This window comes from Trachurus japonicus, chromosome 24 (genome assembly GCF_045865225.1).
Source record: "Trachurus japonicus isolate A0001 chromosome 24, Traja_1.0".
NCBI lineage: Eukaryota > Metazoa > Chordata > Actinopteri > Carangiformes > Carangidae > Trachurus > Trachurus japonicus.
This window is the reverse complement of record NC_140930.1, coordinates 8,384,172-8,409,982: the sequence shown is the minus strand read 5'-3', so window position 1 is coordinate 8,409,982 and position 25,811 is coordinate 8,384,172. Positions and strand designations below refer to the sequence as shown.

At 40.9% G+C, this 25,811-nt stretch overlaps 1 protein-coding gene across 2 annotated transcripts; it reads left to right on the top strand.

The window, feature by feature from the left end:
- Nucleotides 1-658: 658 nt before the first annotated feature.
- ttc13 (tetratricopeptide repeat domain 13) lies at nucleotides 659-25,811 on the top strand. Of its 2 annotated transcripts, none has more exons than XM_085771815.1 (23): nucleotides 659-837; nucleotides 3,366-3,460; nucleotides 4,733-4,808; nucleotides 4,915-4,985; nucleotides 5,136-5,201; nucleotides 5,603-5,695; nucleotides 7,477-7,593; nucleotides 8,647-8,757; nucleotides 10,835-10,917; nucleotides 11,098-11,239; nucleotides 11,882-12,056; nucleotides 13,193-13,349; nucleotides 14,198-14,328; nucleotides 14,432-14,564; nucleotides 15,596-15,688; nucleotides 15,915-15,998; nucleotides 17,446-17,530; nucleotides 18,120-18,226; nucleotides 19,083-19,218; nucleotides 20,185-20,264; nucleotides 22,497-22,575; nucleotides 25,440-25,519; nucleotides 25,632-25,811. In XM_085771815.1, exons 1-23 carry the CDS (start codon nucleotides 669-671, stop codon nucleotides 25,744-25,746), a joined length of 2,478 nt encoding a protein of 825 aa, XP_085627941.1. In that variant the 5' UTR covers nucleotides 659-668; the 3' UTR covers nucleotides 25,747-25,811. The 2 variants fall into 2 exon arrangements, with proteins under 2 accessions (XP_085627941.1, XP_085627940.1); XM_085771814.1 differs by having other exon boundaries at nucleotides 18,117-18,226.

The window sequence follows — 25,811 nt, the reverse complement described above, 5'->3', positions numbered from 1 at the left end:
AACTTTCGAACCTTTTACAGTCTATGCTTTCGAACAGGGTATGATATTTTTAGTACCAGATTGTAATTTGACGAAAAATGTTTTCTGTAGTATAGTTGTATGGATGTCTTTCATTTAGTGTTACTGCCTGATGGATTCTGTTCTCTGCATGGATATGTTGTGTTTTATGGATGTCTTGACCTTTGTGTCCTTGTTTTAGGTCCTTTTAACATCACGCCGGGGGGGGGGGGGGGGATAAATTAGCCTTTGGCTTACAGAAATGTTCATTAAAGTGTACTGTCCTCTAATAAAAAAATAAAAAATACTTGTAATAAACCATAACCGTCAAAAAAAAGTACATTAATTTGAAAGGTAGAGCGGGCAACCGTTACGTTCGTTTTGTCTGTCCGCGAGCTTGACGTGACGCCGGACCGGTTTGACAGCCGCTAAGCATTTCGGGATATGTAGTCTAATGCCGTTCGTTCGGTCCATGGATTTCCTGGTTTTGTCCATCGCTGATTGGCTCCCCGCAGGGCTCGAGGTGTGTGTGTTTGTTCGGTTGGTTTTTGGATTTGATCGATCGACCTAACAGCAGCCAGCAGCTTCCGCCCGTTGCGTTGCGCTGGCGTGACGTCACACACGTAGAGACAAGCAGCTAGTAGCCAGCAGACACCAGAGAAAAGAGAAACATGGCCCCTGCTCGCCGGGCTGTTGTTTTGGTAGCGCTCTCACTCCTCTACCTGTCTCAGGCGATCTTCTCCACCGAGTATTTCTCCACCCTGACTTTGTTCAACAACGAGCTCCACAAGCAGGGATGCAGCTCGCTGTCCGAGTGGGAAGAGTACGCGGCTGACTGCGGTAATAAAGTGTCTCTCTCTTTTTTCTTTTTCTTTTTTTTGGGGTAAAATCTGCTGTTAACGTACTTTGCCACGTCCAACTGACTGTCACTACAACAGTAGTTAGTGTATAACCCCGGCTAGCTACAGTAGTATGCTAACGTTAAGAGGAGGCTAATAACAACAAGCGGTGACAGAGAGAGAGAGCAGAGGAGATTAGCTGCTGTGAAGGAGGTTATAAATGTGGTCCTTTCTTGGACAATTGCATTAAATGGTGCGAGGAAGTCATTCCTACAACTTAATGTCGCTCAAAAAAACCCAAAGACATGAGGTTTGACTTTCGTAGGAATCCACCTACCATGATGCCACCACCAACTATCATAAAGGGGTCACCACTCACCACCAGTGGAGACAGTCAGTATGTAAGTCAGTTAGTGTAAGTACCTGGGAGCTATTCTGGACAACGAACTGACCTTTGTTGGCCAATGCAGACAGAATTTGTAAAGGAAAAAAAAAAGAGGTCAACCAGATATTGTTTTATTTAAAGGGATAGTTCAACATTTTTGGCAAATTCGCCTATTGCCAAAATACCTGCAGTCATAGGAGTAGGTGCATTTCCTGTAATGATCTGTGCATGTTGTTTTGAGATCCGCGGGGCAGAGAAGTGAGCTGCTCAGTGAACACAATGGAGATGAATGGTACTTTCGCCTTTCCCTCATAAAACTCATCAAATACACAATCCAACAACTCCAAAATGCTCTTGTGGAGAAGTTGTGACCTGCACATTCACCACGCTATGAAATAATCATGTACAAAGCAAATACTCAGAACTACTTGCTAATTTCATAGTGTGGTGGTATAACGGCGTGATGGAATAATACGGCGCTACTTTTTTCAGTAACAAGTAATCAAAAAAGTTACTGTTTCCCCGTTATGGCACCGTTACTCACCGTTACTTGACTCAAGAAGTCCCGTCACAAAATAACACACCCGTTAAAGTGTATGTTATGTATACATTTTTATTTAAAGCAGAAGCGATCCGGTCGTTTTGGCTAACTTCTTGTCAGCCGATGGAGTTAGCAGTCCCCGCCCTCGACATGGATCTGTTGGTCCTCGTCCCTACGTCACCACATTCACGCACATCCCTTGGCTGCACACACAGAGAGGACCGCCCCTTCATGCCGTTCTCTCTCCTCATTGGATAAAGCTGGTAGGATACAAAGAAAATTTTCTCCTCGGCTTACAGCAGAGCAGAGTGACTGACAGACCCGTGTTTCAGACCAAACACTCTACGTAAGTGATTGCCGTCCGAAGATCTAACTATTTAAGACTTATATTAACACAAAAATTCCGCTTACTTCTGCTTTAAGTCCATCAACTTGTGGGAAAAAAGCCGTTCATCTGGAACTAACCAACTCACTCAGTATTCCTCCGCACAGGCAGGCTCTGCGACGCTGCATCAGAGAAATAAAGGATTTCTTATAAATATTCGTGCTTGCCCTCGGGTACCTGAATCGGCGGCCTGATGGGACCAAATCAAACTCTAAATTTAAGGGGTGTGATATAAACGAGGCGGACAAAAGGGCAAAAAAAACAAAAAAACCTGTGATTGTAATCAGCAGCAGTTGTAGTTGAATTTACCACTCCTTTAAAACACAAACTTATCATTACCGGTAATTATTGCAGGACTTAGGCTACATCTAGGCGGCTAGTGTTAACCAGGTGTTCTTAATAAACTGACAACTGATTGTAAATGATGCATTCAAGCTCTCTGGGTTTTTTTTCTCTTATTTTGGACACCATGATCTCCTATTTAGTGGCAGGTGAGCTGCTTGTGCAAATGACATCCTGTTGAGATTAGTGGTGCAGTAGTTGGTTTAATTTGATTTGTAAACGACTTAATAGCAGCACAGCAGAGTCACAGCTTGTTTTTTTCGTTTTATCTTTTAGCCCCAAGTGCAACATAAGATTGACAGTCAGTTAATTATCCTACAAGCAAAACACCACAAATGTGTCTGTGGATTTTCTTCTTAATGAATAGATGTGTTGTTGTTGTTGGGGTGGCATCAGTTGCTATGGAGACTGTAGTAAATGGAGTCAACTGTAGGGCAAAGAGATATTTTTCCACTCTTAAAATTATATTATAAAATGCTCTAATAGTGGCGTATAAAAACAGTTTGAAGAATTCAAGATCATTTGAACCCACTCCTCTCATCGGCCTTTTTATTCTGGATAACTTTGCAGCCTTTGTAGAGTTATTCACACCACATTGCTGGCATGCTTAGCTGGTGTGTATAATCCACTCTGAGTGGGGTGAGGCCTGCTTGTCATCGCTGACATTTCCCCTATGAAATATTTACTATTAATGCAGCATGGAAGTCTATTGGTTCGACTAGTCTGGAGTGTGTATACCAGCCAGCCGTTTTTTAAAAAGTAGATTAATCCATTCACATTTGTATAATGGTCATATATATCCACACACATCACATCAGCAAGTGTTGCGTAAAGTGCTTCCCTTTGATTAATCCTTTGAACGTCTCGTCTCTTCAGAGTCCTCGATCTTACAGTTGGAGGACCCAGACTGTGAGGAGGGAAGCAACCCGCCCTGCGAGTCAGTTTTCTCACTTAACGCAGAGAAGATCCTGGTGAGATCTCACACACACACACATGCACACACACATGCACACTAATCAGATCCACAACAGCCGCTGTCTGCAACGGTTTCCTTTACAGAGGTTTCTAGTTGAGTCTAAACAGCTTTTTTCCTCTTTTTTTTTAAACAGCACAACACTGAACTAGGCACAAAAGTAAATTCCACCTTCCTTTTTGAATCATTTAAGAAAATGTATTGTCTATTTATTTTCTCTACTGTTAAATAATGTTTAAAAGACTTCAGTGTGTTATAGCAGGGTGTTTTTTTGTTTTTGTTGTGATATTTTGAGCTGCACCTGAGAGAAGGGAAATTATTATGACTCACCTCACACCACAGTCATGTACAAACTGTCAGTCGGTATGCTCAGGATAAATAAACACAGCAATTTAAAAAAAACAAAGCTGAAAAAACAGTTTAATAACTCCAGTATCGGTGGTGGAGGGTGTGTTGAGGTGTGATCACAACTTGTCGTCCGTGTAGTTACACACCCAGCAGCGCCGTTCACTTCTACATCACTGCGGCAAAGTGAGAAACACTGGACGTCAGCACAAAAAGGAAGATTTGGACCTTTAGTTAAAAGTTAATAGTGAAAGTTGGGAAAAAATTTTTTTTTAAAGCTGAGTGTTCAAGAAACAACGTGACACAGACCTCTGATATTTGACCACACAGATGTTTTGATGATGTTGCTGTTGTTACTTGACTGTGATGATGAATTTAAATTGTGCGAGGCGAGGCTGTGTCTTGGTGCTGCTGTGTTAAACCCCCCTTCCCTCCTCCCAAATAAAAAAAAATGCTGCTACTGCAACATTTGCATGCTGTCACATTTGCATCCTATAATAGTATGTGAATGCCTTGGCAGTTGTAAGCAACCGTGACCTTCAGCTGGATTTTCAGCTTGGTTCTGTCGGCCTTAATTGCTTAGCGTAACCTTGAGTTTTATATATATATATACGCTGGGAAAGCTTTAAAAAAATAAAAAATGAATGTTTTTGATTCATGGCTGTAGTAACACTTTCGCAGAAACATAAAACAGGAGAGTTTTTCAGCTTTTACACCTCTGAGACTCGCGGTGTTTACGTCCTGTTTATCCTCCTCGCTCTTTCGATTTGTTTCTGGCTTCTCACAGGAAATCATTATTTAGTTGTTTCCTCAGCTTTGCGTGTCTGCGCTTGTCCCCGATGTATGTCTCTCTCTTTTCATGTAGCGTTGTGTTTTTTTTTTTCTCTTTTCTCTCTGTCTCTCTCTCTCTCTCCATCTGTCACAGAACCAGGCCAAGTTGTTTATAGAGCAGAAAAAAATCCCCTTCCCTGTAGATAACCACAACACAAATGAAGAACTTGGTGAGTTGAAGAGTTATTATAAACACAAACCATATTGATACTGAACCGAAGTAAAGTACCAATAATTAAAAGTTTTATTTAATCATGATTTGTTGTGTCGTTGCAGCTATAGGCTACGTCCTGATAGGCAACGGTCTTTATGATGAAGCCATCAAACATTTCTCACTCTTACTACAGGTTTGTTTGAACCAGTTTAAGCTCCTAAATCTCCTTTTGGGAATGAATGAAGCACATTGTTATTTTTGCAGCTACAAATAAAACCCAACTTAATTTCTTTGAGTTCAAACCAGGAATATTTCCTTTCTATGTTTTGTGCCTTTGACGCAGGGTGATCCAGAGCTGGTCAGTGCCATTTACGGCCGAGGTATAGCATACGGAAAGAAAAGTCTACAGGTGAGTGATGGATCTTTTCATTTTAAGTTTTCTCCTGTGGTTTTATGTTTTTCTTTTTCATATTTTTCTTTTTCATGCCTTTCACCCAGCTCTTTGAAAATCTTGTTAAATGTTACAAGAGTGTAGTTTCGGGGGGGATGCCTCTTTGAATTTCAGTGACAGTGAATCGCAGTTTCAGGTAAACACAGAATGACTCAGCGTGACATTCACTGAGTCGCAAACTCAACCTGCCAGGACTCTGCGGTTATGGAAGTGTGCCTGCAGTGGAAGAAGAAAGTCAGATAGCAGTTTATGTGTGTTTAGCTGGGTTTTTTTTTTGTGCTGCTCACTTTCTTTCAAACTTTATGTCAACAAAATAACGTAACCGTCCACCCACCGACTCTCCATGTCTCCTTTGCCAGGATATAAAGAATGCTGACTTGGCGCTGTACGAGCTCAACCGAGTCATCACCCTGGAGCCGAACTGGCCGGAGGTGTACGAGCAGAGAGCAGAGGTAAGGGCCCGGCCAGAGGTTAGGGGAGGGGGAGGTGGTGGCTTGGTGCCAGAGCTCATTGATCGGGGGCAGTTCTCTGCTCTCTGAAGTTCTTCCTGTATCTCATAAAGTATTTTTAATGCTCCAGACGAGGAGCTTTTAATTGACAAAAACAGCCGTCACGGTCGCTTCCTCTCCAGCTCCTGGCATCAGTAGATCTAATTTAGCTGATAAAAATTTCCCAATTTGGAGCTTTAGTTTAGCTCCATTAGTTTAAGTGTCTAATTTCTGTGCTGTTTATGGGCTGAAACAGATAATTAATCACCAGTGTGTGCGTACGTGTGTGTGTTTGAGTGATCAATTTAGACGTCTAATCAGCTGAGCTTCGCCGGCTTCTCAATAACATCATTTTGCACCGAGGCTAATATTATCTGAGACGCTTGTTATTAGAGCTTGTAATGTGGTAAAGAGGGAGTAAGAAAAGAAAAAAGTGTTGCATCGTGTTTCTAAGATGTGCAAAAAGGAGACAAGTCGAGTAAAACAGTGAAGTTTAAAGGGATAGTTCAACATTTTGGCAAATTGGCCCATTGCCATAATCGCTATAGTCATAGCAGTAGGTTCGTTACCTTTAATTGTTGTTTTAGAGGTAAATTCATGCAAAACCGCTGATGCGTGTTGCCTTCAGGGACAGTTTTTCAGCAAGCAGTCTCTGTATTTACCTCTAAAACAACTCTGTCTGGTAACGTTCTGTTATTATCTCATAGCGTGGTGAATGTGCAGGTCACAACTTGTCCACCAGAGTGTTTTGGAGTTGTTGGATTGTGTATTTGATGAGTTTGATGAGGGAAACCAAGAAATCCCATTAGCCTCCGTAGCGTAGCTCTGAGCAGAACCTACTGCTATGACTACAGGGATTATGGCAATGGGCAATGGCCAATTTGCCAAAATGTTGAACTATCCCTTTAAAAAGCAGCAACGCAGAGGTGCAAGTTGTGCTAATTTCCTTCGTTAATGTTAATTAAATCATGAAAACAAGGGTCTGCTTCAAGGACAAAATGTCCCTGACTTTAGTTAATTGTTATGAATATTCAGGATGTAACACATAGAACGACGTCACTGTTTCAGATCTTCAATAATTCGACTCACACTGAAAGCTGTGGAGTCATGTGAGTGTGTATGACCCATCATCAATTGTTGTGGCTTCTTTCCTCACTCCCTGGTTTCACTCTGAGCTTCTTTACTCTCTGTGACCATTAAACCACTTGAATGAGTCACTGGTGTAATCGATCTGACGTGCACGACGCTGCAGACGAGCTGTTGCACAAAGCTGCATTCATCTTTCAGGGACCACTTGTCTCTCTGTGAGATATTGGATCGTACTCGTATGTGTCTCGGTGTGGTTACGTTGTTGTGTTTGTTGTTGTTGTTGTTGTTGTGAATGAATCATGCAGCTCTCAGCCAAGATACTGGTCTGATAAGATATCGAGTCCCTCCTTAAATCCTGTTCTTCAAGATCCTACCTGTACTATCTTAAAAAAAATACTTCCTATTTCCGCAAACAACAACTCACAGCAACAGTTCACTCTCCAAAAAAAAATAGAATACAGTACGCTTGAAAAATTATCTTATATTCATCGCCTTGTTTCCTTTTTGTGTCAGAAAAGAGGAACATGAATATTAAATTCCTCAAAAGAGACCACAAACTGCAAAAGTGTCTAATTTGAAATATGTATTTTTATTTTTTATGAGCAAGTGTCATTTTCAGCAGGTACATTATCATAATACTTGTTGTTGTTGTGTAGATCCTGTCTCCTCTGGGTCGTATCAGCGAGGCTCTGGGCGACCTGACCAAAGCCATCCAGCTGCAGCCGTCGGCGCGGCTCTACAGACACAGAGGAACGCTGCTCTTCATTTCAGAGGTGTGACCATCAGCTGTTATAAAAGCGACAAATAAAGCACTGGTTTTAACAACCAGTGCTTTATTTGTCCATGAGGATAAACACACCCAACTACACACAAAACCACCGCTGTCCACGGTGACACTCCAACCCTGAACCAGCTGTACAAACGATGACGCGTGTGCATATCATGCCCACGCGACGATGGGACTCACAAGTTTTCATTTGCCATACACACTCATTAATTTACAGCACAGTCACACACGCATCGCTCCTAATCAATAACACACAAGGCTAGCAGTAAAAAAAAGTGTGCTTACCTTTAAATTTGTATTCTGAAAACTACCCACAAACCATATTCCTATATTCTTACTATACTCCTATAGTTTACAGCGTTTCTATGTAATTTAGTGTCATTTTGTTGTCCTTTTTTTCCCTGCTTTCCTCCTTATTCGTGCCCAAAGTTCAATGTTTGCGTCATTGTGTAACCTGGGCCCAGTTGTTCAAAAGTTTTAAAAGTTGGATCAAAATTATCCAGATTTTGAAATCCCTTGTTTTGCCATCCAGGATCACGTAATCTGTCTTACTTTTATCCCAGTTGTTCAAAGCACAGTTGGATTGGATCAGTCTGATCCAGACACAAACTTTTAAAAAATAATCCAGATTGTTTGTTAGTTATTCCAATCCTACTAAAAAGTTTTGAACAACACAAACTGAGGGTTTGATCCAGATTAAAACCAAGACTGGATCACGTGATGTAATCTTATCTCAGAATCCGTTTTTAGTTTTGAACAACCCATTTTCCACATTTGATCCAATCCATTATCCAAAATCCAATCAGATTACCTTTGAACCACTGGGCCCTGACGATTGTCAATCAATTTTTCCACTTTTTCCCCCTAAAATGCATCCAAAGTAGGCAAATGGTCGATTTATAAGTAACTTGGTAGAGAAATAAAACACAGACAAAGCACAGATACAATGCGATAGACCTGTAACACACAGTTTATCAATGAAGCACTGGTTAAAACGTCCAGGCTCTGACTCTGACTGTGCTCGGCCTCCTCCCACCAGGACTATGTGGCAGCGATGGAGGACTTCCAGCAGTCACTGGAGCTGAAGAAGAACCAGCCCATCGCCATGCTCTACAAAGGCCTCACCTTCTTCCACAGAGGCATGCTCAAAGTAAGTCCACTCGGGGAAACAAACTGTTTATGTTTTGATTATTAAAAGAAGAAGTGAACATCAAATTTTTGGAAAAAAAAACCCTGTTGTAGCACAAACACACCATGTGATGCTGCATTTTGCTCACTTTAAACACGCTTCACGCTACCTTTCATGCTTTCTATATATCTTCTATCCTCTGTTGTTCACTTTGTGTTTTCAACATAACAGGAGGTTTGTGTTTCCTCCTGCTGCTCAGGACTTGACACCTTCTAGGTGCAGAGGGACAGAAATGTGTGAATCGGTGAAAAAAATAAACTTCACAACATGCAGTATGGGGGCGAAAAGAGGAAGTTGATGAGGAGATAAAGAGGCTGCACATCCACCTACTGTATATCTCATCTCAGTTGGGACATGGACTAACTAAATATACTGTGTGTTTAATTATAACTGCACAACACTTTTTTTTATATATTTGTATAGATCTTGTTTGTAAGTTTGAATTAGTGATGGTTGCTGCTGTTCACACCAGAGCTCGGCGTAGCTGTTTTCTGTGGAGGCAGTTTGTCTCCTCTAATGTCATAAGACGCAGTAACAGACGTGTGAACTCAACCCCAGATGTTATTTCACACACAGAAAGCCCGAACTTTAAGATGCTTTGGTGCTGTTTTTAAAGTCTCGACTCTGTCTGAGAATATTTTTCAGTTCTAGTCTAGATAAGTAACTGTGGTCGCTGCTCTGTGCATCATGCAGGGTTAAAACGATCAATATCTCCAGTTCTGCCTCTGACATCTGCATGTTTGGTGTTTTTTTTGGGTTGTGTTTGCCACCAGTGTTGTTGCCCAATTTCCTGGAGGGGGAATCCCAGATCAGCACCTCCAGGCAGCCGACAGTCGACCACAAACAAAAACAACATCATCATCAACATCATCATGATCATCAACACTGAGAGCCTGTAGTTTGATATTAGTTCTTGACAGTTGCATCGGCTGCAAGCAGCAAATCCTCATGGAAACAAAGTCAACATTGCACAATTGACTTTGTATCAGCGCAGAGTGTGATGTGACTGAGCCCAGGAAGGAAAAACTACTGTGAATAGACTCTTTGTCTGATGATTGAGTCGGTGCCTCCTCCGTCACTTCATGAAGTCAAGGAGGATTGCACAGTCAAATTTTATCTTACTAACAATGAACGTTCTTTATAATGCTGTTTGGAAAGAGTTTATAGTAGTAATACTCTGGCTTATAGGAAATATACTGGTTTTAAAGGTCATATATGCACAGTGTGTGTTGAAATTTGGTGCATTAAAAACCTGATTATGTGAGAAAGATAAGCTCAATTGAAGACATGCGTATACTATCATAATATGCGAAGTAGTTTTCTTGTAACTATGTTTTTCATTGTCACATAAAATCCTCAAAAACACCTACATAATTATAATTTACAGTCTTTGACAAACTCCCTTTGTCCTTCAAATAAGTGATTTGCTCCTTCTCAGGAGATTTCTGGCTCTTTCTTCACAAACTCATAAACTAATATGAGTGTAGTTTGTTGTTTGGCTGCTTCAGGTGTTGCAGCTCTTTAATTAAGAGGCTCTCCAAAGTTTTAAAGATATTTGGGAGTTTTTTAAGACAAAAAACAAAAGGTCAAAGTCGGTATAAAAAGGGAAAAGTTGCTGATGCGTATAACAAGTTAATTGGCAGCGTTTGGCTCCTCTCCAGTGTCTCTTAAAAAACATCTGCTGCTGCAGAGATGGAAATGTTTTCTAACACTTCTAACTGGATTTGCATTTTTTTGTCAAACAGCTCTGGGTTTTTGTTAACTGTCTGTGTGTGTGTGTGTGGTCGGCCACAAACTGGTATTTTCTCTGTCTGTAGTTCCCCATACCACATGTGAAATGTGAGCACAGAGGTGAAATCCTATTAGAGTCGGTCGCTGAACTCATATTTGAGTTAACATGTTGTCGACGGTGTGCGCTACGAAGTCTGCGTGACCTGACCTGCTTATTCAGACCATAAAGTCTATATCTATATCTATATGTTCCCTGTTGTAATTTCCTGTGTTCAATGTGTGATAACTGCTCTCTCTCTCACTCCAGGAAGCTATTGAGACATTCAAAGAAGCGTTAAAGTTAAAGTCCGACTTTATAGATGCCTACAAGAGCCTGGGGCAGGCCTACAGGTACTGTATGGTGTCATTTGAAGTTCCACATGAATTCACTGTTTATTTCTCATTTGTATATCTCTATGGAAGAATAAAGTGTCTCCCTTTTTTTTTATTTAGGGAAATGAGAGTCGTACCTCTGTGCTTTTTCACTAACAATGTGTCAACTGTTTGTCTCCTGTCCTTCCTCCCCTGCAGAGAGCTGGGTGATTTTGAATCGGCAATGGAGAGTTTCCAGAAAGCCCTCATGTTGAACCAGAACCACATCCAGTCTCTGCAGCTCCGAGGCATGATGCTGTACCACCACGGCTCGCTGCAGGAGGCCATCGGCAACTTCAAGGTAGAGGAGTCCCCACGATTCATGCACATTTGAAGAAAAAAAAAGACTCGGTCCTCCACTTTTCTACCAGGCTGCCATTATTTCAGCACAAAGTCGTATCGTGTTTCTTTGTGCTGTTATAGTAGAATTATATTTCAAAGGAGGTTGTAAACTGCAATTTCAGCTGGGTTGGTAGTAATAACAATAATAAACTTTATTTATAGAGCACTTTTAATACAAGAGATGAAGCTGAAAGTGCTTTACAATTCTACAAAAGAAAAGTTGTAAAATAAAGGCAGATTGAAGGACAATGAATATAGACCATAAGAAAATAGAAGATGATAAAATATGTCAATAAAAAGTTTAGTTTATTTTACAGGACACTGTAATTAAATGAGGTGGATTTAGCTAACTGCTAATTTCCATCTACAGTCCCACATCTAATACACAACAGACACAGACCACAATCTAAATTACAGGAAGGAGGAAAACCTGATGCATAAAAAGCACAGAGACAGTACAGACACACAGCTGCATTTAAAATAACGAAGGAAACAAGAAAGAAAAGTGAAATTTGAGAGAATAAAAAGTCAAGTTACAGGAAAAAAAAGATTATATTCCTAACTGCTCACAAGCTGCTCTTCTTGTTGTCTGCTCCTCCAGAGGTGTCTGCAGCTGGAGCCCTACAACGAGGTGTGTCAGTACATGAAGGGGCTGAGCCACGTGGCCATGGGTCAGTTCTACGAGGGCATCAAAGCTCAGACTAAAGTCATGTTGAACGATCCACTGCTGGGACAGAAGGCCAGCTCTGAATACCTCAAAGTCAAATACCTCAGAGGTTGGTGCACCACACACACAAACACACACACACACGGAGGCAAATGCACGTATATGACTAAACCTATCAAGAACCTCCTGCTTCGTTAAGAGTCCGTTACAACAAACATTCAAATCGTGTTTTGAGAAGAAGCTGAAACTAATTTAATTCATCAAAGTCTTGTCAAAGTTTATACCATAGCCACTGAATTCTTTATCTCTGAATGAATTCATTTATTAGTAATCTTACGGTATAGCTGTTTGATTTTGTGAATGATATACCTTTTCTTATACTGGACAATTCAACTGTCATGAATAATGAAGTACACTGTATGAATGTGATATGAATATATGTTCAACCTGCCACCAATCATCCAGAATTGGTTTTTAATATTTATTGATAAATTTTGGAAAATTACTAAAAAAAAAAAGACAAAAAAGTTCAGATGAAAATTTCTTGTGACTTTAAAGCAGAAGTAAGCGATCCGGTCGTTTTGGCTAACTTCCTGTCAGCCGATGGAGTTAGTAGTCCCCGCCCTCGTCCCTACGTCACCACATTCACGCGCATCCCTTGGCTGCACACACAGAGAGGACCGCCCCTTTATGCCGCTCTCTCTCCTCATTGGATAAAGGTTGTAGGATACAAGGAAAGTTTTCTCCTCGGCTTACAGCAGAGCAGAGTGACTGACAGACCCGTGTTTCACACCAAACACTCTATATAAGTGATTGCTGTTGGAAGATATAACTATTTAAGACTTATATTAACACAAATATTCAGCTTACTTCTGCTTTAAAACATTAATTTCCAAAACTAAATCCATGGTTGTTATTGTATTTTATTAGTAATCAGTTAGACAGTATAGCCATGTCCTATATTAGTTTGATTATGTGAATGATATACCTTTTCTTATCCTAGACAATTCAAATGTCATGAATAATGAATTACACTGTATGAATGTGATATGAATATATGTTCAACCTGCAACCAACCATCCAGAATTAGTCTGAGTAATCATCTTTAGATAATATAATTATTGAAAAATCTTGGAAAATTAATGTTATGTATGCCTATTTCTAAAAAGTAAATCCATGGTTGTTATTGTATATATCATGTCTGATGTTCTCTCTTTGCTCTGTTCCACGTTGTGTCTCTACCAGAGTACTCTCGATACCTGCACTCTCACCTGGACATCCCAGTTGCAGAGTACAACGTGGACCAGGATTTACCGGGGAACTTCAAGAACCACTGGGCCAAGAACCTGCCTTTCCTAATAGAGGACTACGAGGAGCAGCCGGGCCTGCAGCCTCACATCAAGTAGGAACAATAACTCTGATTTGTGATTATAAGCTGCACTGTTACAACTGATTGATTTTTGTACCTGACCCTTCACACACCTGCTCTAACATCATAAAAACGAGTCTCTAAATTTGAATTGAATTGAATTGAATTGAATTGAATTGAATTGAATTGAATACCTTTATTGTCATTCATACCAAGGTATAAACGGAATTCAAATTGCAAACCTCCATCACGGATGGAAACTAGCTTCTAGCTAAATCTGGCATATTTACATCAAAAAATTGTTTTTGTATGTTCATGAATATGTGGAGTCCCATTTCAAATAAACTAATAAATAAAAAAATAAATAAATGTGGTTAAAAACATCAGTGAAGATAAAAAGAAAGACACACAAGCAACAACAATAAAACAATAATAAAATTCAATATTGCACAGTCCTCTAAAGTGCAGCAGTCAATTCATAAGCTATATAAGATTCATACAGAGTTGTGAGTTTATTTGAAATGACTTCAGGTCGCCCTGCACTCGACCTCACATGTGTCATCACTAGGAAATCTGTAAAACCAGGATCCATCACCTCCTTATTTCCCGAACGTCAGTCGGTAGCAGTGTTTGCCGAGTATTTAGTGGTTGAAAAATGAAAACTAACACCTGCCATCTTTTTTTTTTCTCCAGGAGATGTTTTTATATATTTATATGTATATCCCATCTGTCAGCAGACTAAAACTTGTTTCTTCTGTCTCATAAAGACGTCACAAGTTTTTGACAGGTCTCCGCAGTGCGATCCAGAACAAATAAAGTCTGCTCACTGTGTGAAAGCTTTGCTTGAGTTCATCTTCTCCCTTTCTCTCTGTGGTTTACAGGGACGTTCTGCCACAGAACTTCGACAGCTACAGCAGCGACGTCCAGAAGCTCATATGCACAGCCGACCATCTGGGGGCGCTGATGCAATACGACACGCCGGGTTTCCTCCCCAACAGGAGAATACACAGAGGTGACCAGAGGGAGAGACAACTGCTGCGGCCCCATAAAGAATCAATGACATGTTAAATAACAGCATAGTAATAACTACAACAGTTGCTCCTCTTGCTTTGCAGCCATGGGTTTAGCCACATTGGAGGTCATGCAGGCCATGCACCGGACATGGAGCAACTCCAAAGTGCGAGTGAACGGCAAAACCAGGCAGATGCAGTGGAGAGACATGTTCGACATAGCTGTTAAATGGAGAAGGTGAGGACTTGAAAAAAGAAGAGAAAGAGGAAGACGATACATTTATAGAGCACATTTCATACAGCAAAAATAAAAAAGACAAATGAATAAATCTGAAAACAAACAGATATTGTTTACACAGGAAAATAAGAAGTATAATGGTTCTATAGAAAAGGTGTATGTAGATTATACAGATAAATAGACACAAAACCAAAAAAGACTGATAAAAAGAAACATTTTGAGACCAAATTGTTGGAGAATTTCTAACATCACTGGTAGGGGCACTCAAATTTATGACATTTTTGATCTTGAAAGCCACAAATTTCATATTGGAAAACACATAAAATCCCAGATTTATGTGTCAGCGTTGTGTTTGAAGATTTGGTGATTGGTGGTTTTATAGTTTTTCACAGATGTCTAGTGTCTCAGTGTTGTTTTGAACTCTTTGAGCCCTCGAGGATCCATTGACAGTTCAATTCGAGTGCCAGTTCACTGACTCATAGAAGAAATTTTCAGGTCGAGCCGCTCTGGAAGCCTCCAAGTGTAACTTTTGGTTTGGCTGCATGAGAACAATGATTGAAACGCGTTAAAAAAAAAAAAAAAATTAAGTGTCTCCTCTGTCATATTTCCAAGACAAAAAATTTGCGGTTCAAGTGCAACTGTGGAATCTCAGTCATCTCCAGGAAATAACCCGAAAAACTCCAGGGATTAAAGGAATAAAGAGAAGACAGATGTGGATGTACGATAGTTCGCAATTCCTCACGTCTCAATAGACTTGGATAAAAAAAAAAAAGAGTCAAGGCCAGAGCCCATATTTTGTTTTTACAATGTGAAAACCAGAAAAAGTTTAACTGCAGCAAATTAAAGTGAGAATTCGTCTAAAGTCTAAACTGTTTGGTTTAGTCACTCTTTATTTGCACAACATGGTTTTGTTTACAGTGTTGGATGAAGCAGATCAAACTCTTTTGGACTAAATCCGACAAATCATCGAGCTGCTGATTATATTCCAGTGTTGACAGACTTGAACAGGCTTTTCCCTGTGCTCCTTATAGGATCGCGGATCCGGACCAGCCAGTCCTGTGGTTAGACCAGATGCCTGCCAGGAGTCTGAGCCGAGGCTTCAACAATCACATCAACCTCATCAGGTAAGAAGCCGCTCGGTGGCGGGAGGGATTCGTATTCCCGTGTGGCCTCGGCTTCGCTTCGCTTCACTCAAAATGTAAAAACATTTAGTCAAATCCTCTTCAACGCGACTGAGTTCCCTCAGATCTCCGCTCGCTGTGACCTCGACTCTGACAAGCACTTTAACGCCAAACTGTTGAAATCCTTCTCTTTCTTTTCTTTTCTCTTTTTTTCTTTTTGTACCCACAGAGGACAGATTATCAACATCAGATACTTGGCTTACTTTGACAACATCCTCGACTTCATCAAAGACAGGATACTGGTGTATCATGGGTAAATCTCAAGTCTTTCCTCTCACTCTCCTCCACTGACTCTACAAACCAGCTCAGCCTGAACCTTATAATATTTGACTGTTGTTATGTTAGGGCGCTTTCACACCTAATAGTCCGGACCAAGGTCCGGACTTTTTTTTTTTTTTTGTTACATTGTTTCCATAAAGTTCAGTAAAGTTCGCTTTCACACTGCTATTTGACAGCGGACTAAAGGATCTACCGACGTCATGACGGATGAGTGTGCGTCTGACGTTAGCGCATAGAAAGTGCTCAGAAAAAAATAAAATAAAAATATGTGTAAAAAAAGAAAAATATAGCCTACTGCTGGAAAGCACGCCGTGGTTTGTAATCGCGGTGCAGAAGAATGAGTTTAGAGCTGATGAAAGGGGAGAAAAAAAGAGGATTGCGTCCCGCTCTCATTGATCAGAGTGGCAGCGATCAGCGATCAGCTGTTTTGTGTAGTGGAGGGGAACACACACACACACACGCTATGCGCACACACACACGCGATCCTCCTGTCAGATGCGGCTGCATCTCTCCAGGTCACTTGTGTGTGAGAGAAATAAAAGCTCTGACTTGCTGGGGCAGACGTTGTTTGGTGTCACCCGCTGATAAATATCCGTCTTTTTCAGACTCTTTTCGGCGGAAAAAAAAAATATTCGGGTCAATATATAAAAAAAAATAGGCTATATTTTAAAAAAATCCATGTATCGTTTGGGGATTTATATTAAACACTCTACTGTTTAATTCCGTGTAAACGTTTACAAGTGTAGCCTACACTGACACACCCATCCCTCTGACCAAATCTGGATATAATATGATCTCCTCCTCTCCCCAAGTGTTGCCGCCGGTTGCCGCGGCTCCTCTTTCCTTTTTTTCCTGTTTATTTACTTTTTTCGGCACGTGCGAATCTGACGTTATTTCCTGTATTTGGTCTGATAGTTCGAACCTTCCAAAAAAATGCTTTCACACTACGCAGCAGCGGACCTTGGTCCAGGATAGTCCGGACCGAGACTACCTCCTGAGGCTGGACCAAAGACTCGGTCTTTAGTCCGGACCGTGGTCCGGGGGAGCTTTCACACCTGTCAATTTGATCCGAACTATCTGGAAAGTCCGAAAGTCCGGACCAAAGGAGGTAGGTGTGAAAGCCCCCTTAATGTGCTTTATGTTCAGTATATTTTTCCTCTTGGCTGTGACACAGTTGAGGAAGTATCGCATATAAAGATTGATTTTTTTAATAACCGGATGATTTATTTATTTATTTTCCTGTGTGAGCATGCATGTGTGTCGTTGAGGATGTCCTTTTTAGTTTTTTTTAGTCATTTTTAGCCCTACTAGAATGGATGTGGCACCACAAATCTCGTTGCACTTTGTTTGTTGCAATGACAGTAAAGGCTATTTGAATTTGATGTTTCTTGTCACTGATGAGTTGTTGTGATCTGCCTCAGGGCGTACAACCCCCGAGGTTTACTGGAAGTCCGCCAAGCTCTGGAAAATGTGAACAAAGTAGAAGATCTTCTTCCTATAATGAAGGTAAAGAGGGAACACACAGGGACAAATAAAATAATAATTCGCTAAGATCCATATCTTTCTATTCACTCTTTAAAAAGCAGCTAAAAATACATCTTAACTTTTCTTGAATTTCCCACTCTCTCCATATCCCACATCTCTCAACTCTGTCTTCTTATGATTTCAATCTATGAATTTTTTGTACCTATTTCTATTGTCTCTATTTGTTACTGATCACTTTGTTCTTTATCTCTTCATTTTTGCTCATTTTTGCTCATTTTGCTCATATAACGTTGATTATGTATGCACTTTATCTCCTTTTTTTTCTCTCTGTTTATTTGTTAGCCATAGAAATACGTCTTGTTGTAATTTGTGACAGGGTAGGAACTTATGTACAAGCCAATCGGCTTCGTTCCCTTCTTGCACCATTGAATATAAATGTGTGCTAAATAGATAAACCTAAACCTAAATAATAAGTGTGAATTAATAACTGAATATTATGGGATATATATGTGGATATAAGAATATAAAGGTGTAGGTGAGACCTGAAAAACGTCAGTACGCCTCTGTTTTTACTGTGTGTTCGTGTCTGCGCGTTTGTTTCCTGAAGCAGTTCAACAGTAAAACCAGAGATGGCTTCACGGTCAACTCCAAGGTGCCGAGCATGAAGGATGCTGGGAAAGAGTACGACGGCTTTACCATCACCATCACTGGAGACAGGTGTGTGACCATTCACAGCAACACTTTTATTATTATTATAACACAAAGCTTCAAGAGAAATGTTTAATACATGTTTCGTTTGCATAACAAGTAGTTTAAAGTAAGTGAATAAAGGTGCACGGAAGGAAAAAGGCACTGAAATATGAAGATGTGCCTTATATTTAATGGGATAGTTCAACATTTTGGCAAATTGGCCCATTGCCATAATCCCTATAGTCATAGCAGTAGGTTCGTTACCTTTAATGTCGGTGCAACCTATTTTCAGAATGGCAGTTTCCCTCATCAAATTAATCAAATACACAATCCAACAACTCCAGAATGCTCTCGTAGACAAGTTGTGACCTGTACATTCACCACGCAATGAGATAATAATGAGACAGAGTTGTTTTCGAGGTAAATTCATGCAAAACCACTGATGCGCGTTCCCATTTTCAGCAAGCAGTCTCTGCATTTGCCTCGAAAACAACTCTGTCTGGTAACGTTCAGTTATTGTCACATAGCGTGGTGAATGTGCAGGTCACAACTTGTCCACCAGAGCGTTTTGGAGTTGTTGGATTGTGTATTTGATGAGTTTGATGAGGGAAACCAAGAAATCCCATTAGTCTCCGTAGTGTAGCTCTGAGCAGCTCACGGCTCTGCTCCGCTGTTTTAAAAATAGCTTGCACCGACAATTAAAGGTAACGAACCTACTCCTAAAACTATAGGGATTTTAATCATTTTAAACCAGATTATTACAACAAACAAATTACATTTTAACATCTTTTCCCTGCAGCCTGGTTTCAGATGTGTTTTCTTGTGCAGAAGTTCCAAGTTTAAAATGATGAATGTTTCACATTTTTCTCCTCCCGTGTTTCAGGGTGGGCAACATGTTGTTCTCGGTGGAGACCCAGACGACGGAGGAGCGGACGCAGCAGTACCAGTCAGAGATAGAGTCCATCTACAAAGACCTCACCGCCAAAGGAAAAGCGTTAATGCTATCCACTGAACTCGGGGTGAGATTCAACTCTGGAACTGAACTGGAAGATTCTTTCTTTTCTTCCTCGATAGTTCCTTTCAGATAAAAGAAAATGACATGATGATAAATGAGAGGCCATGATAGATTCAACTGTGTTATACTGAGCCGTTCTTTTTATGCTTTTAACAGCACAAACAAACATTCAGCACAGTCGTATTGAAGAGAAAAGAGTCTTTTGCCGTTTTTATATAAATGTGATCAGCAGAGTTGAGACATTTTTGTCATTGACTGATCAGTTGACTGAGTTTTTGTTTATTGCTTCAGCATTTAAGTCATTTATCAAACACAAATGACAAATACTGTAAAGTTCCTGTTTGTAAAATACAAGAGGGGATTTGCTGCTTTTCTCTGTTTCATTTGAGAATCTTTGACTTTCAAACAATTGGTCAATGAAAATAAGTCATTTGAGTTTGATTTAAAGTCGTCGCTCAGGCAGACAGACGACAGCTAGCTTCCTCTCCTCTTATTTCCTCTCCTCTCTTTCTTTCAGCAGACGTGTCACACTTTTCAGTTTTCTACACAGTCAAACTCTGGGAATTTAATTAATTCTCTGGGGAACATCCCAGTAATTTAACACACAGAATCACTTTACAGCTCGATGTTTTCTCCTGCTGGTTTAGTTTTTAGAGAAACATCATCATCACATTATAGAAACAGTTTGACTTCACTGTTTCTCCTGTGTGTGTTTTTTTATTTTTATCTTTGACCTTATTCAGACAAGGTCACTCACTTCACTGTGAAACCGATACCTGGAACTAGATGTTCATTCCTGTCGTGTTTTGATCTGGGATGTTTTGTTTTCAGTTGTCTCTCTCTGCTCTCGCTCTGTCCTGATAAAGTTGAAATGAAGACGAAACTCGATGAAGACGAATATTAAAAACAATGGACGACCTGTCCGTTAGGAGCTTTGCTGATGACTCTGTGATTGACTGTGTTGTTTCAGGATGCAGATGCCTTGTGTAACCTCATCCTCTCCTTGGTTTATTACTTCTGCAACCTCATGCCCCTCTCCAGAGGATCCAGGTAATTTCTACATCACATCAGGCCCGTACACGATGCAGCGTTTAATATTCCTGTGGTTTAATAACTGACTATAAAATCTCTGCCAGGATCCAGATTTATTATCAGCTCATTATCCGTGTTATTGATCTGGATCGGCACCAAGTTGTTCAACATCGTAGATCTCAACACCATAAATACGTTACACAAGAATTTTAATTCAGATGATGCAAACATGAGAGACAGACGTTACGAGACAGAGTTGTTTTCGAGGCAAATGCAGAGACTGCTTGCCGAAAAACTGCCCCCGACTGGAACGTGCATCAGCGGTTTTGCATGAATTTACCTCTAAAACAACTCTGTCTGGTAACGTTCTGTTATTATCTCATAGCGTGGTGAATGTGCAGGTCACAACTTGTCCTCCAGAGCGTTTTGGAGTTGTTGGATTGAGTATTTGATGAGTTTGATGAGGGAAACCAAGAAATCCCATTAGCCTCCATAGCGTAACTCTGAGCAGCTCACAGCTCTGCTCCGCCGTTCTAAAAGCAGCTTGCACCGGCAATTAAAGGGACAATGAGGAGTTTTGGAAAAGCAAAGCGTTTTCACACTACATTTATGAGCCTCCTCGCACCGTGAAATTCTTTGACCGGCGCAAGACGGACGCATGTTTTCATTCATCAAGAATTAAAGTCAGAGGTTGGAAGACGATCACATACCGTCGTAGTTCCAACCATAAACGCCGATTCGGCGGCGTTATTCTCATGACTTGCCACAAAACTGAAAGTAAAGAAACGCTGGTCGGCTCGACCAGCATTTCCGCCACCACTAATAATAACAAAATAACGATAGAGACAAAACGATATATTTATCGAAAATGGGCCCATTAACAAGTGTGGGTAGCGGAGATTCATCCACATTAACGTGAGACTTTTTTATAACCAAATAGAAACTCCTCGTTGTCCCTTTAAAGGTAACAAACCTACTGCTATGACTATAGGGATTATGGCAATGGGCCAATTTGCCAAAATGTTGAACTATCCCTTTACTGTAAGTTATTGGAGAAATAATAAAAGGAGAAGCCTGTGCGTGTTTAAAGCAAATACTGATGATGAGTCTCATCCCTCCTCCAAGTTCAGCTCAGATCAGCTCAGTAGTTTTTGCATAATCCTGCCGACAAACACACAAGCAAACAAACAAACAGACGTGGGGTGAAAAACAACCTCCAGCGGAGCCGATGACAGACCGTCATGTCGCGTTGCGGTGGATTTAATTACTGCGCCAGAAACTGTCAAATCACTTTATGTTTGGATTCAGATCTCAAAACGCTGCGGCTGAAAAACCACAAACATTAACGTGACGGGAGCATTTTAAAAGACTCATTTTAACCCTGTGGATGATCTGTAGTGGAAGTTAAAACCCTCCTGTTCCCTTCCTCCATCCTTCCTTCTTTCCTTCCTTTCTCCTTTCCTTCTTTCCACAATGCTTTTTCCCTTCCTTCCTTCCTTCCTTCCTTCCTTCCCCTCGTCCTTACTTCTTCTTCCTTCTTTTGATCCATTTGACCTGGTCTGTTCCCTCCCTCCATTTTTTCTTTCCTTCCTTTTCTCTTCCTTATTTCCCTTCTTCCTTCCTTCTTCCTCCTTCCTTGAACGAATCTGTTCTCTCCCTCCATCTTTCTTTCCTCCTCTTCTCCCTTCCTTCTTTCCACAATCCTTTTAGCCTCCCTCCCTCCCTCCTTTCCTTCCTTCCTTCCTTCCCTTCATCCCTACTTCTTCCTTCTTTTTGACCCAGTTAACCCAATCTGTTCCCTCCCTCTATCTATCTATCTTTCTTTCCTTTTTCCCTTCCTTCTTTCCTCCCATCTTTCCCTTTGTCCTTCATTTCTTCTATCCCTTTGTCCTTCCTTCCTTCCTCCCTTCTTTTCCTTTGTCCTTCCTGCCTTCCTTCCCTCCTTCCTTCTATCCTTTCCTCCTTCCTTCCTTCCTTCCTTCCTTCGATCCCTTCATCCTTCCTTCCTTCCTTCTTTTCCTTTGTCCTTCCTTCCTTCCTTCCTTCCTTCCTTCCTTCCATCTATCCCTTTGTCCTTCCTTCCTTCCATCTATCCCTTTGTCCTTCCTTCCTTCCTTCCTTCCTTCCTTCCTTCCTTCCTTCCTTCCTTCCTTCCTTGACCCCGGAAGACAACAGGAGGGTTAAACGTAGATTAAAGCCTTTCTACTTTAGAGCTGTAGTGATGATGACGATGATGATGTTTCTCCTCAGTGTGGTGGCCTACTCCGTGGTGATGGGAGCTCTGATGGCCAGTGGGAAAGAGGTCATCGGTCGGATCCCTAAAGGAAAGGTAAAGACAAAAACCTGCTGCAGAAGCATGAACCTGTTCACATGAATCTAGCTTTATATGTTGGTTTAATATCTGAATAAGAAGATGCAACATTTTAAAGCAGAAGTAAGCGATCCGGTCGTTTTGGCTAATGCTGCGTTCCAGGCCGGCTTTTGAAACCGTAAGTTACAGCTTCAAGTCACGATTTACGACTTTGTAGCGTTCCAGGCAACCCGCAACTCGCGTTTCTCCAACCTGTTGCCTGTGAAAGTCACTATAACGGCCACTCGTAACTTCCGACCCGTGAACTCGCACCAGATCGAACTGGTACGACTTCACAGGTCGGAAAAACACGAGTTACGGGCTGCCCTGAACGCACCATAACTTCTTGTCAGCCGACGGAGTTAGCAGCCCCCGCCCTCGTCATGAATCTATTGGTCCTCGTCCCTACGTCACCACATTCACGCGCATCCCTTGGCTGCACACACAGCCCTTCATGCCGTTCTCTCTCCTCATTGGATAAAACTTGTAGGATACAAGAAAAGTTTTCTCCTCGGCTCAGCAGAGCAGAGGGACTGAGAGACCCGTGTTTCAGTCCAAACACTCTATGTAAGTGATTGCTGTCGGAAGATATAACTATTTAAGACTTATATTAACACAAAAATATCGCTTACTTCTGCTATAATGTCAAAGATACACATAGATATCACAAGTCTGAACTGGGCCTGAGGTTAAAACGCCCGTCTCCCCCTCCTCATATATAATAATATTTCCTTTAATAAACTACAAAACACTGTGAATTAGTTGTTCCACCTCCGTTATGATCAGACCGTCTGTCTTCCTCCTTCACCGATGAATAAATGAACATCCAGCGAAACGTTTTACATAAATCATGTGAAAAACGGGAACAGAGATGAAATACGAGTCAAAATTTAAAGTTTAATTACAACAGAAAACTTCTTCCTCTCTCACGTCTTGACACCTCCCAGCTCAGCTCTGTGTACGTGACCCAGTAATGTGTTGTGTGTGTCAGAGCCAGACGATCCTCGGTGTAGGTTATTAGTGTGTCTTTTGTGTGTCTGTGTGAGTGTGTGTGTGTGTGTGCACGTCCACATGAAAGGAGACACCGGACACAGAGCAGGTGTGAAGCCTCAGAGGGAGCTAACATTTCAGCGCTCAGGTGTAACTGACCTACGGTAACAGTCTGTAACTCAGACGTGTTTTTATTTACTCAAGACACGTAGAAGAGGAAGATTGAAGATTGAAGAAGAAGACAAGACGTTCAGCTCGACTGAACTCGGCCTGTTTTGTGTTTTGGTGTAGACACGTTGTTCCTGGGACAAAGCCACAGCTGGACAGAAACACGATCAGGTGTCAGGAAACTGAAGTGTAGGAACGAGTTGAGCTCAGGAAGCTCGAGGACAGACGCAGGGTTATCAGGACTGTGGCGAACGGAGATGAATCAGAGAACAAAGTACAAAGAAAACAGGCTCGGAAAATGAGTTACGAGCACTTCAGAATAAAATGATAATATTTCTTACTTACCTTTTGATTTAGGATTGTTTGAGGTCTGAAAAAGAAAAAAAAAACAGTATTTCACAAGAAAAAGAGACAAAATACAGAGAAAGTTCAGTGCTAGTGTCATTATTCCCGTCACGACTGTGGCTTTTCTTATTATTATCATTTTGGTGATAAGAACGTTTAACTGTTTCACAGACATGAGTGTATCTGGATCTGTTTTACCAAAATAATCTAGTTGGAATGAAAATTAATTCAACCTTGATCCTTGGTGGAAAAAAAAACACAAAATATTGTTGGGCTGCACAATTAATGAGGAGCTGCAGTTTGTTTTAATAGAGATAAAAATGTATAACAATATTATGTTGCTGTGGAGACGCACTACTGCACAACAAATCATATTCTCAAGGCGTAAAGAGACATGTTTGTTTGGTACGAGACAAACAAACATCTCATCATCAGGGTTAAAATGAAAAGTTAATATGATCATTCACACTGAAATCTATGAAACAAAACACAGTAGAACAATAAAGGCAGCAGTTTGATCATGTGCAGCGTAAATATGTGTTTTTATCCTGAGTTTCAGTGACTTTATCTCTCAGGTTTAAATGTTGATTTTCCCAGAATAAAATGAGGAAAAATGATTTTTACATATTTTCACATATACCGGTATATAGATCATCTTTATTACGGACTCGTGACTCGTCACTCGGGTCCATTATAAATAAGAGAAGACAATACAAAGACGCAGACAATACAAGATAAAGAAAAACACCATCTTGGTTTTAAAACACATACAGGCACTTATTCCGGTGTCTCCAAAAAACATGACAAATATTTCGTATCACTGTGTGTAGCTAGTGCCGCTATGATCCTATTACTTGCCTGGTTAAGTCGACACAATGAATATATATATGTAGTTTCTTAAAAGAGCATGAAGAGTGGACACATTACAAGATACAAGCATGTGACTCGCGCTTGTCCATCTTGGGCGGCTAAGTAATATTCAAAATGCATCATTGTAAGCCACCAACAGTTTTCTCATATTTGTAGCACTGTACTTACGTATAGAAAATGGGAAATATCAAACACTCATCTGCAAATCTATATTTTATTGACCTAGAAAATGTTGTAGTTGCTGTTATACAACAGAACAAATACAGGATGCTTGGATTTACATGTTCTGAGGAGGGGTCTTTAAATGCACCATGTTTAATGATGAGTTCATGTCTAAGCAGGAGGAGAGGTTGTCACCGAGAGAGAAATAAACTTTTTTCTTTTTTTTTTAGATGAAGCTGTACGTAGTGTGTGTATGTGTGTGTGTGTTGTTGTCGTCTCTAAACTGTTTTGCGTCCCTGTTGTTGCAGCTGGTGGATTTTGAAGCCATGACGACGCCCAGTCCAGACGGTTTCAGCAAAACAGCCAAGAGCTGGATGAACCTGAAGAGGTGAGGAGACCAAACACAGAGGGAGGCCTTGGTTTGTTGTTGTTGTTGTTCCTCTTCACTTCACAACAACACTCATCTCTCTCCCTCTCTCTCCCTCTCTCCCTCTCCTCAGTTTACCAAGCTGGTACCAGAGTCTTCCCTCTGTAGCGGAGACCTTCCCGTCCACCAGAACCATGATCGAGGTCCTCAACACAGACTCGTCCTCACACTGTCCAAAGAAGTCTTAACACAGCTTCTTCTACGCAGGAGACACACGTTCTCAATAAAGTCTTAACAGCAGTAATAATAATAA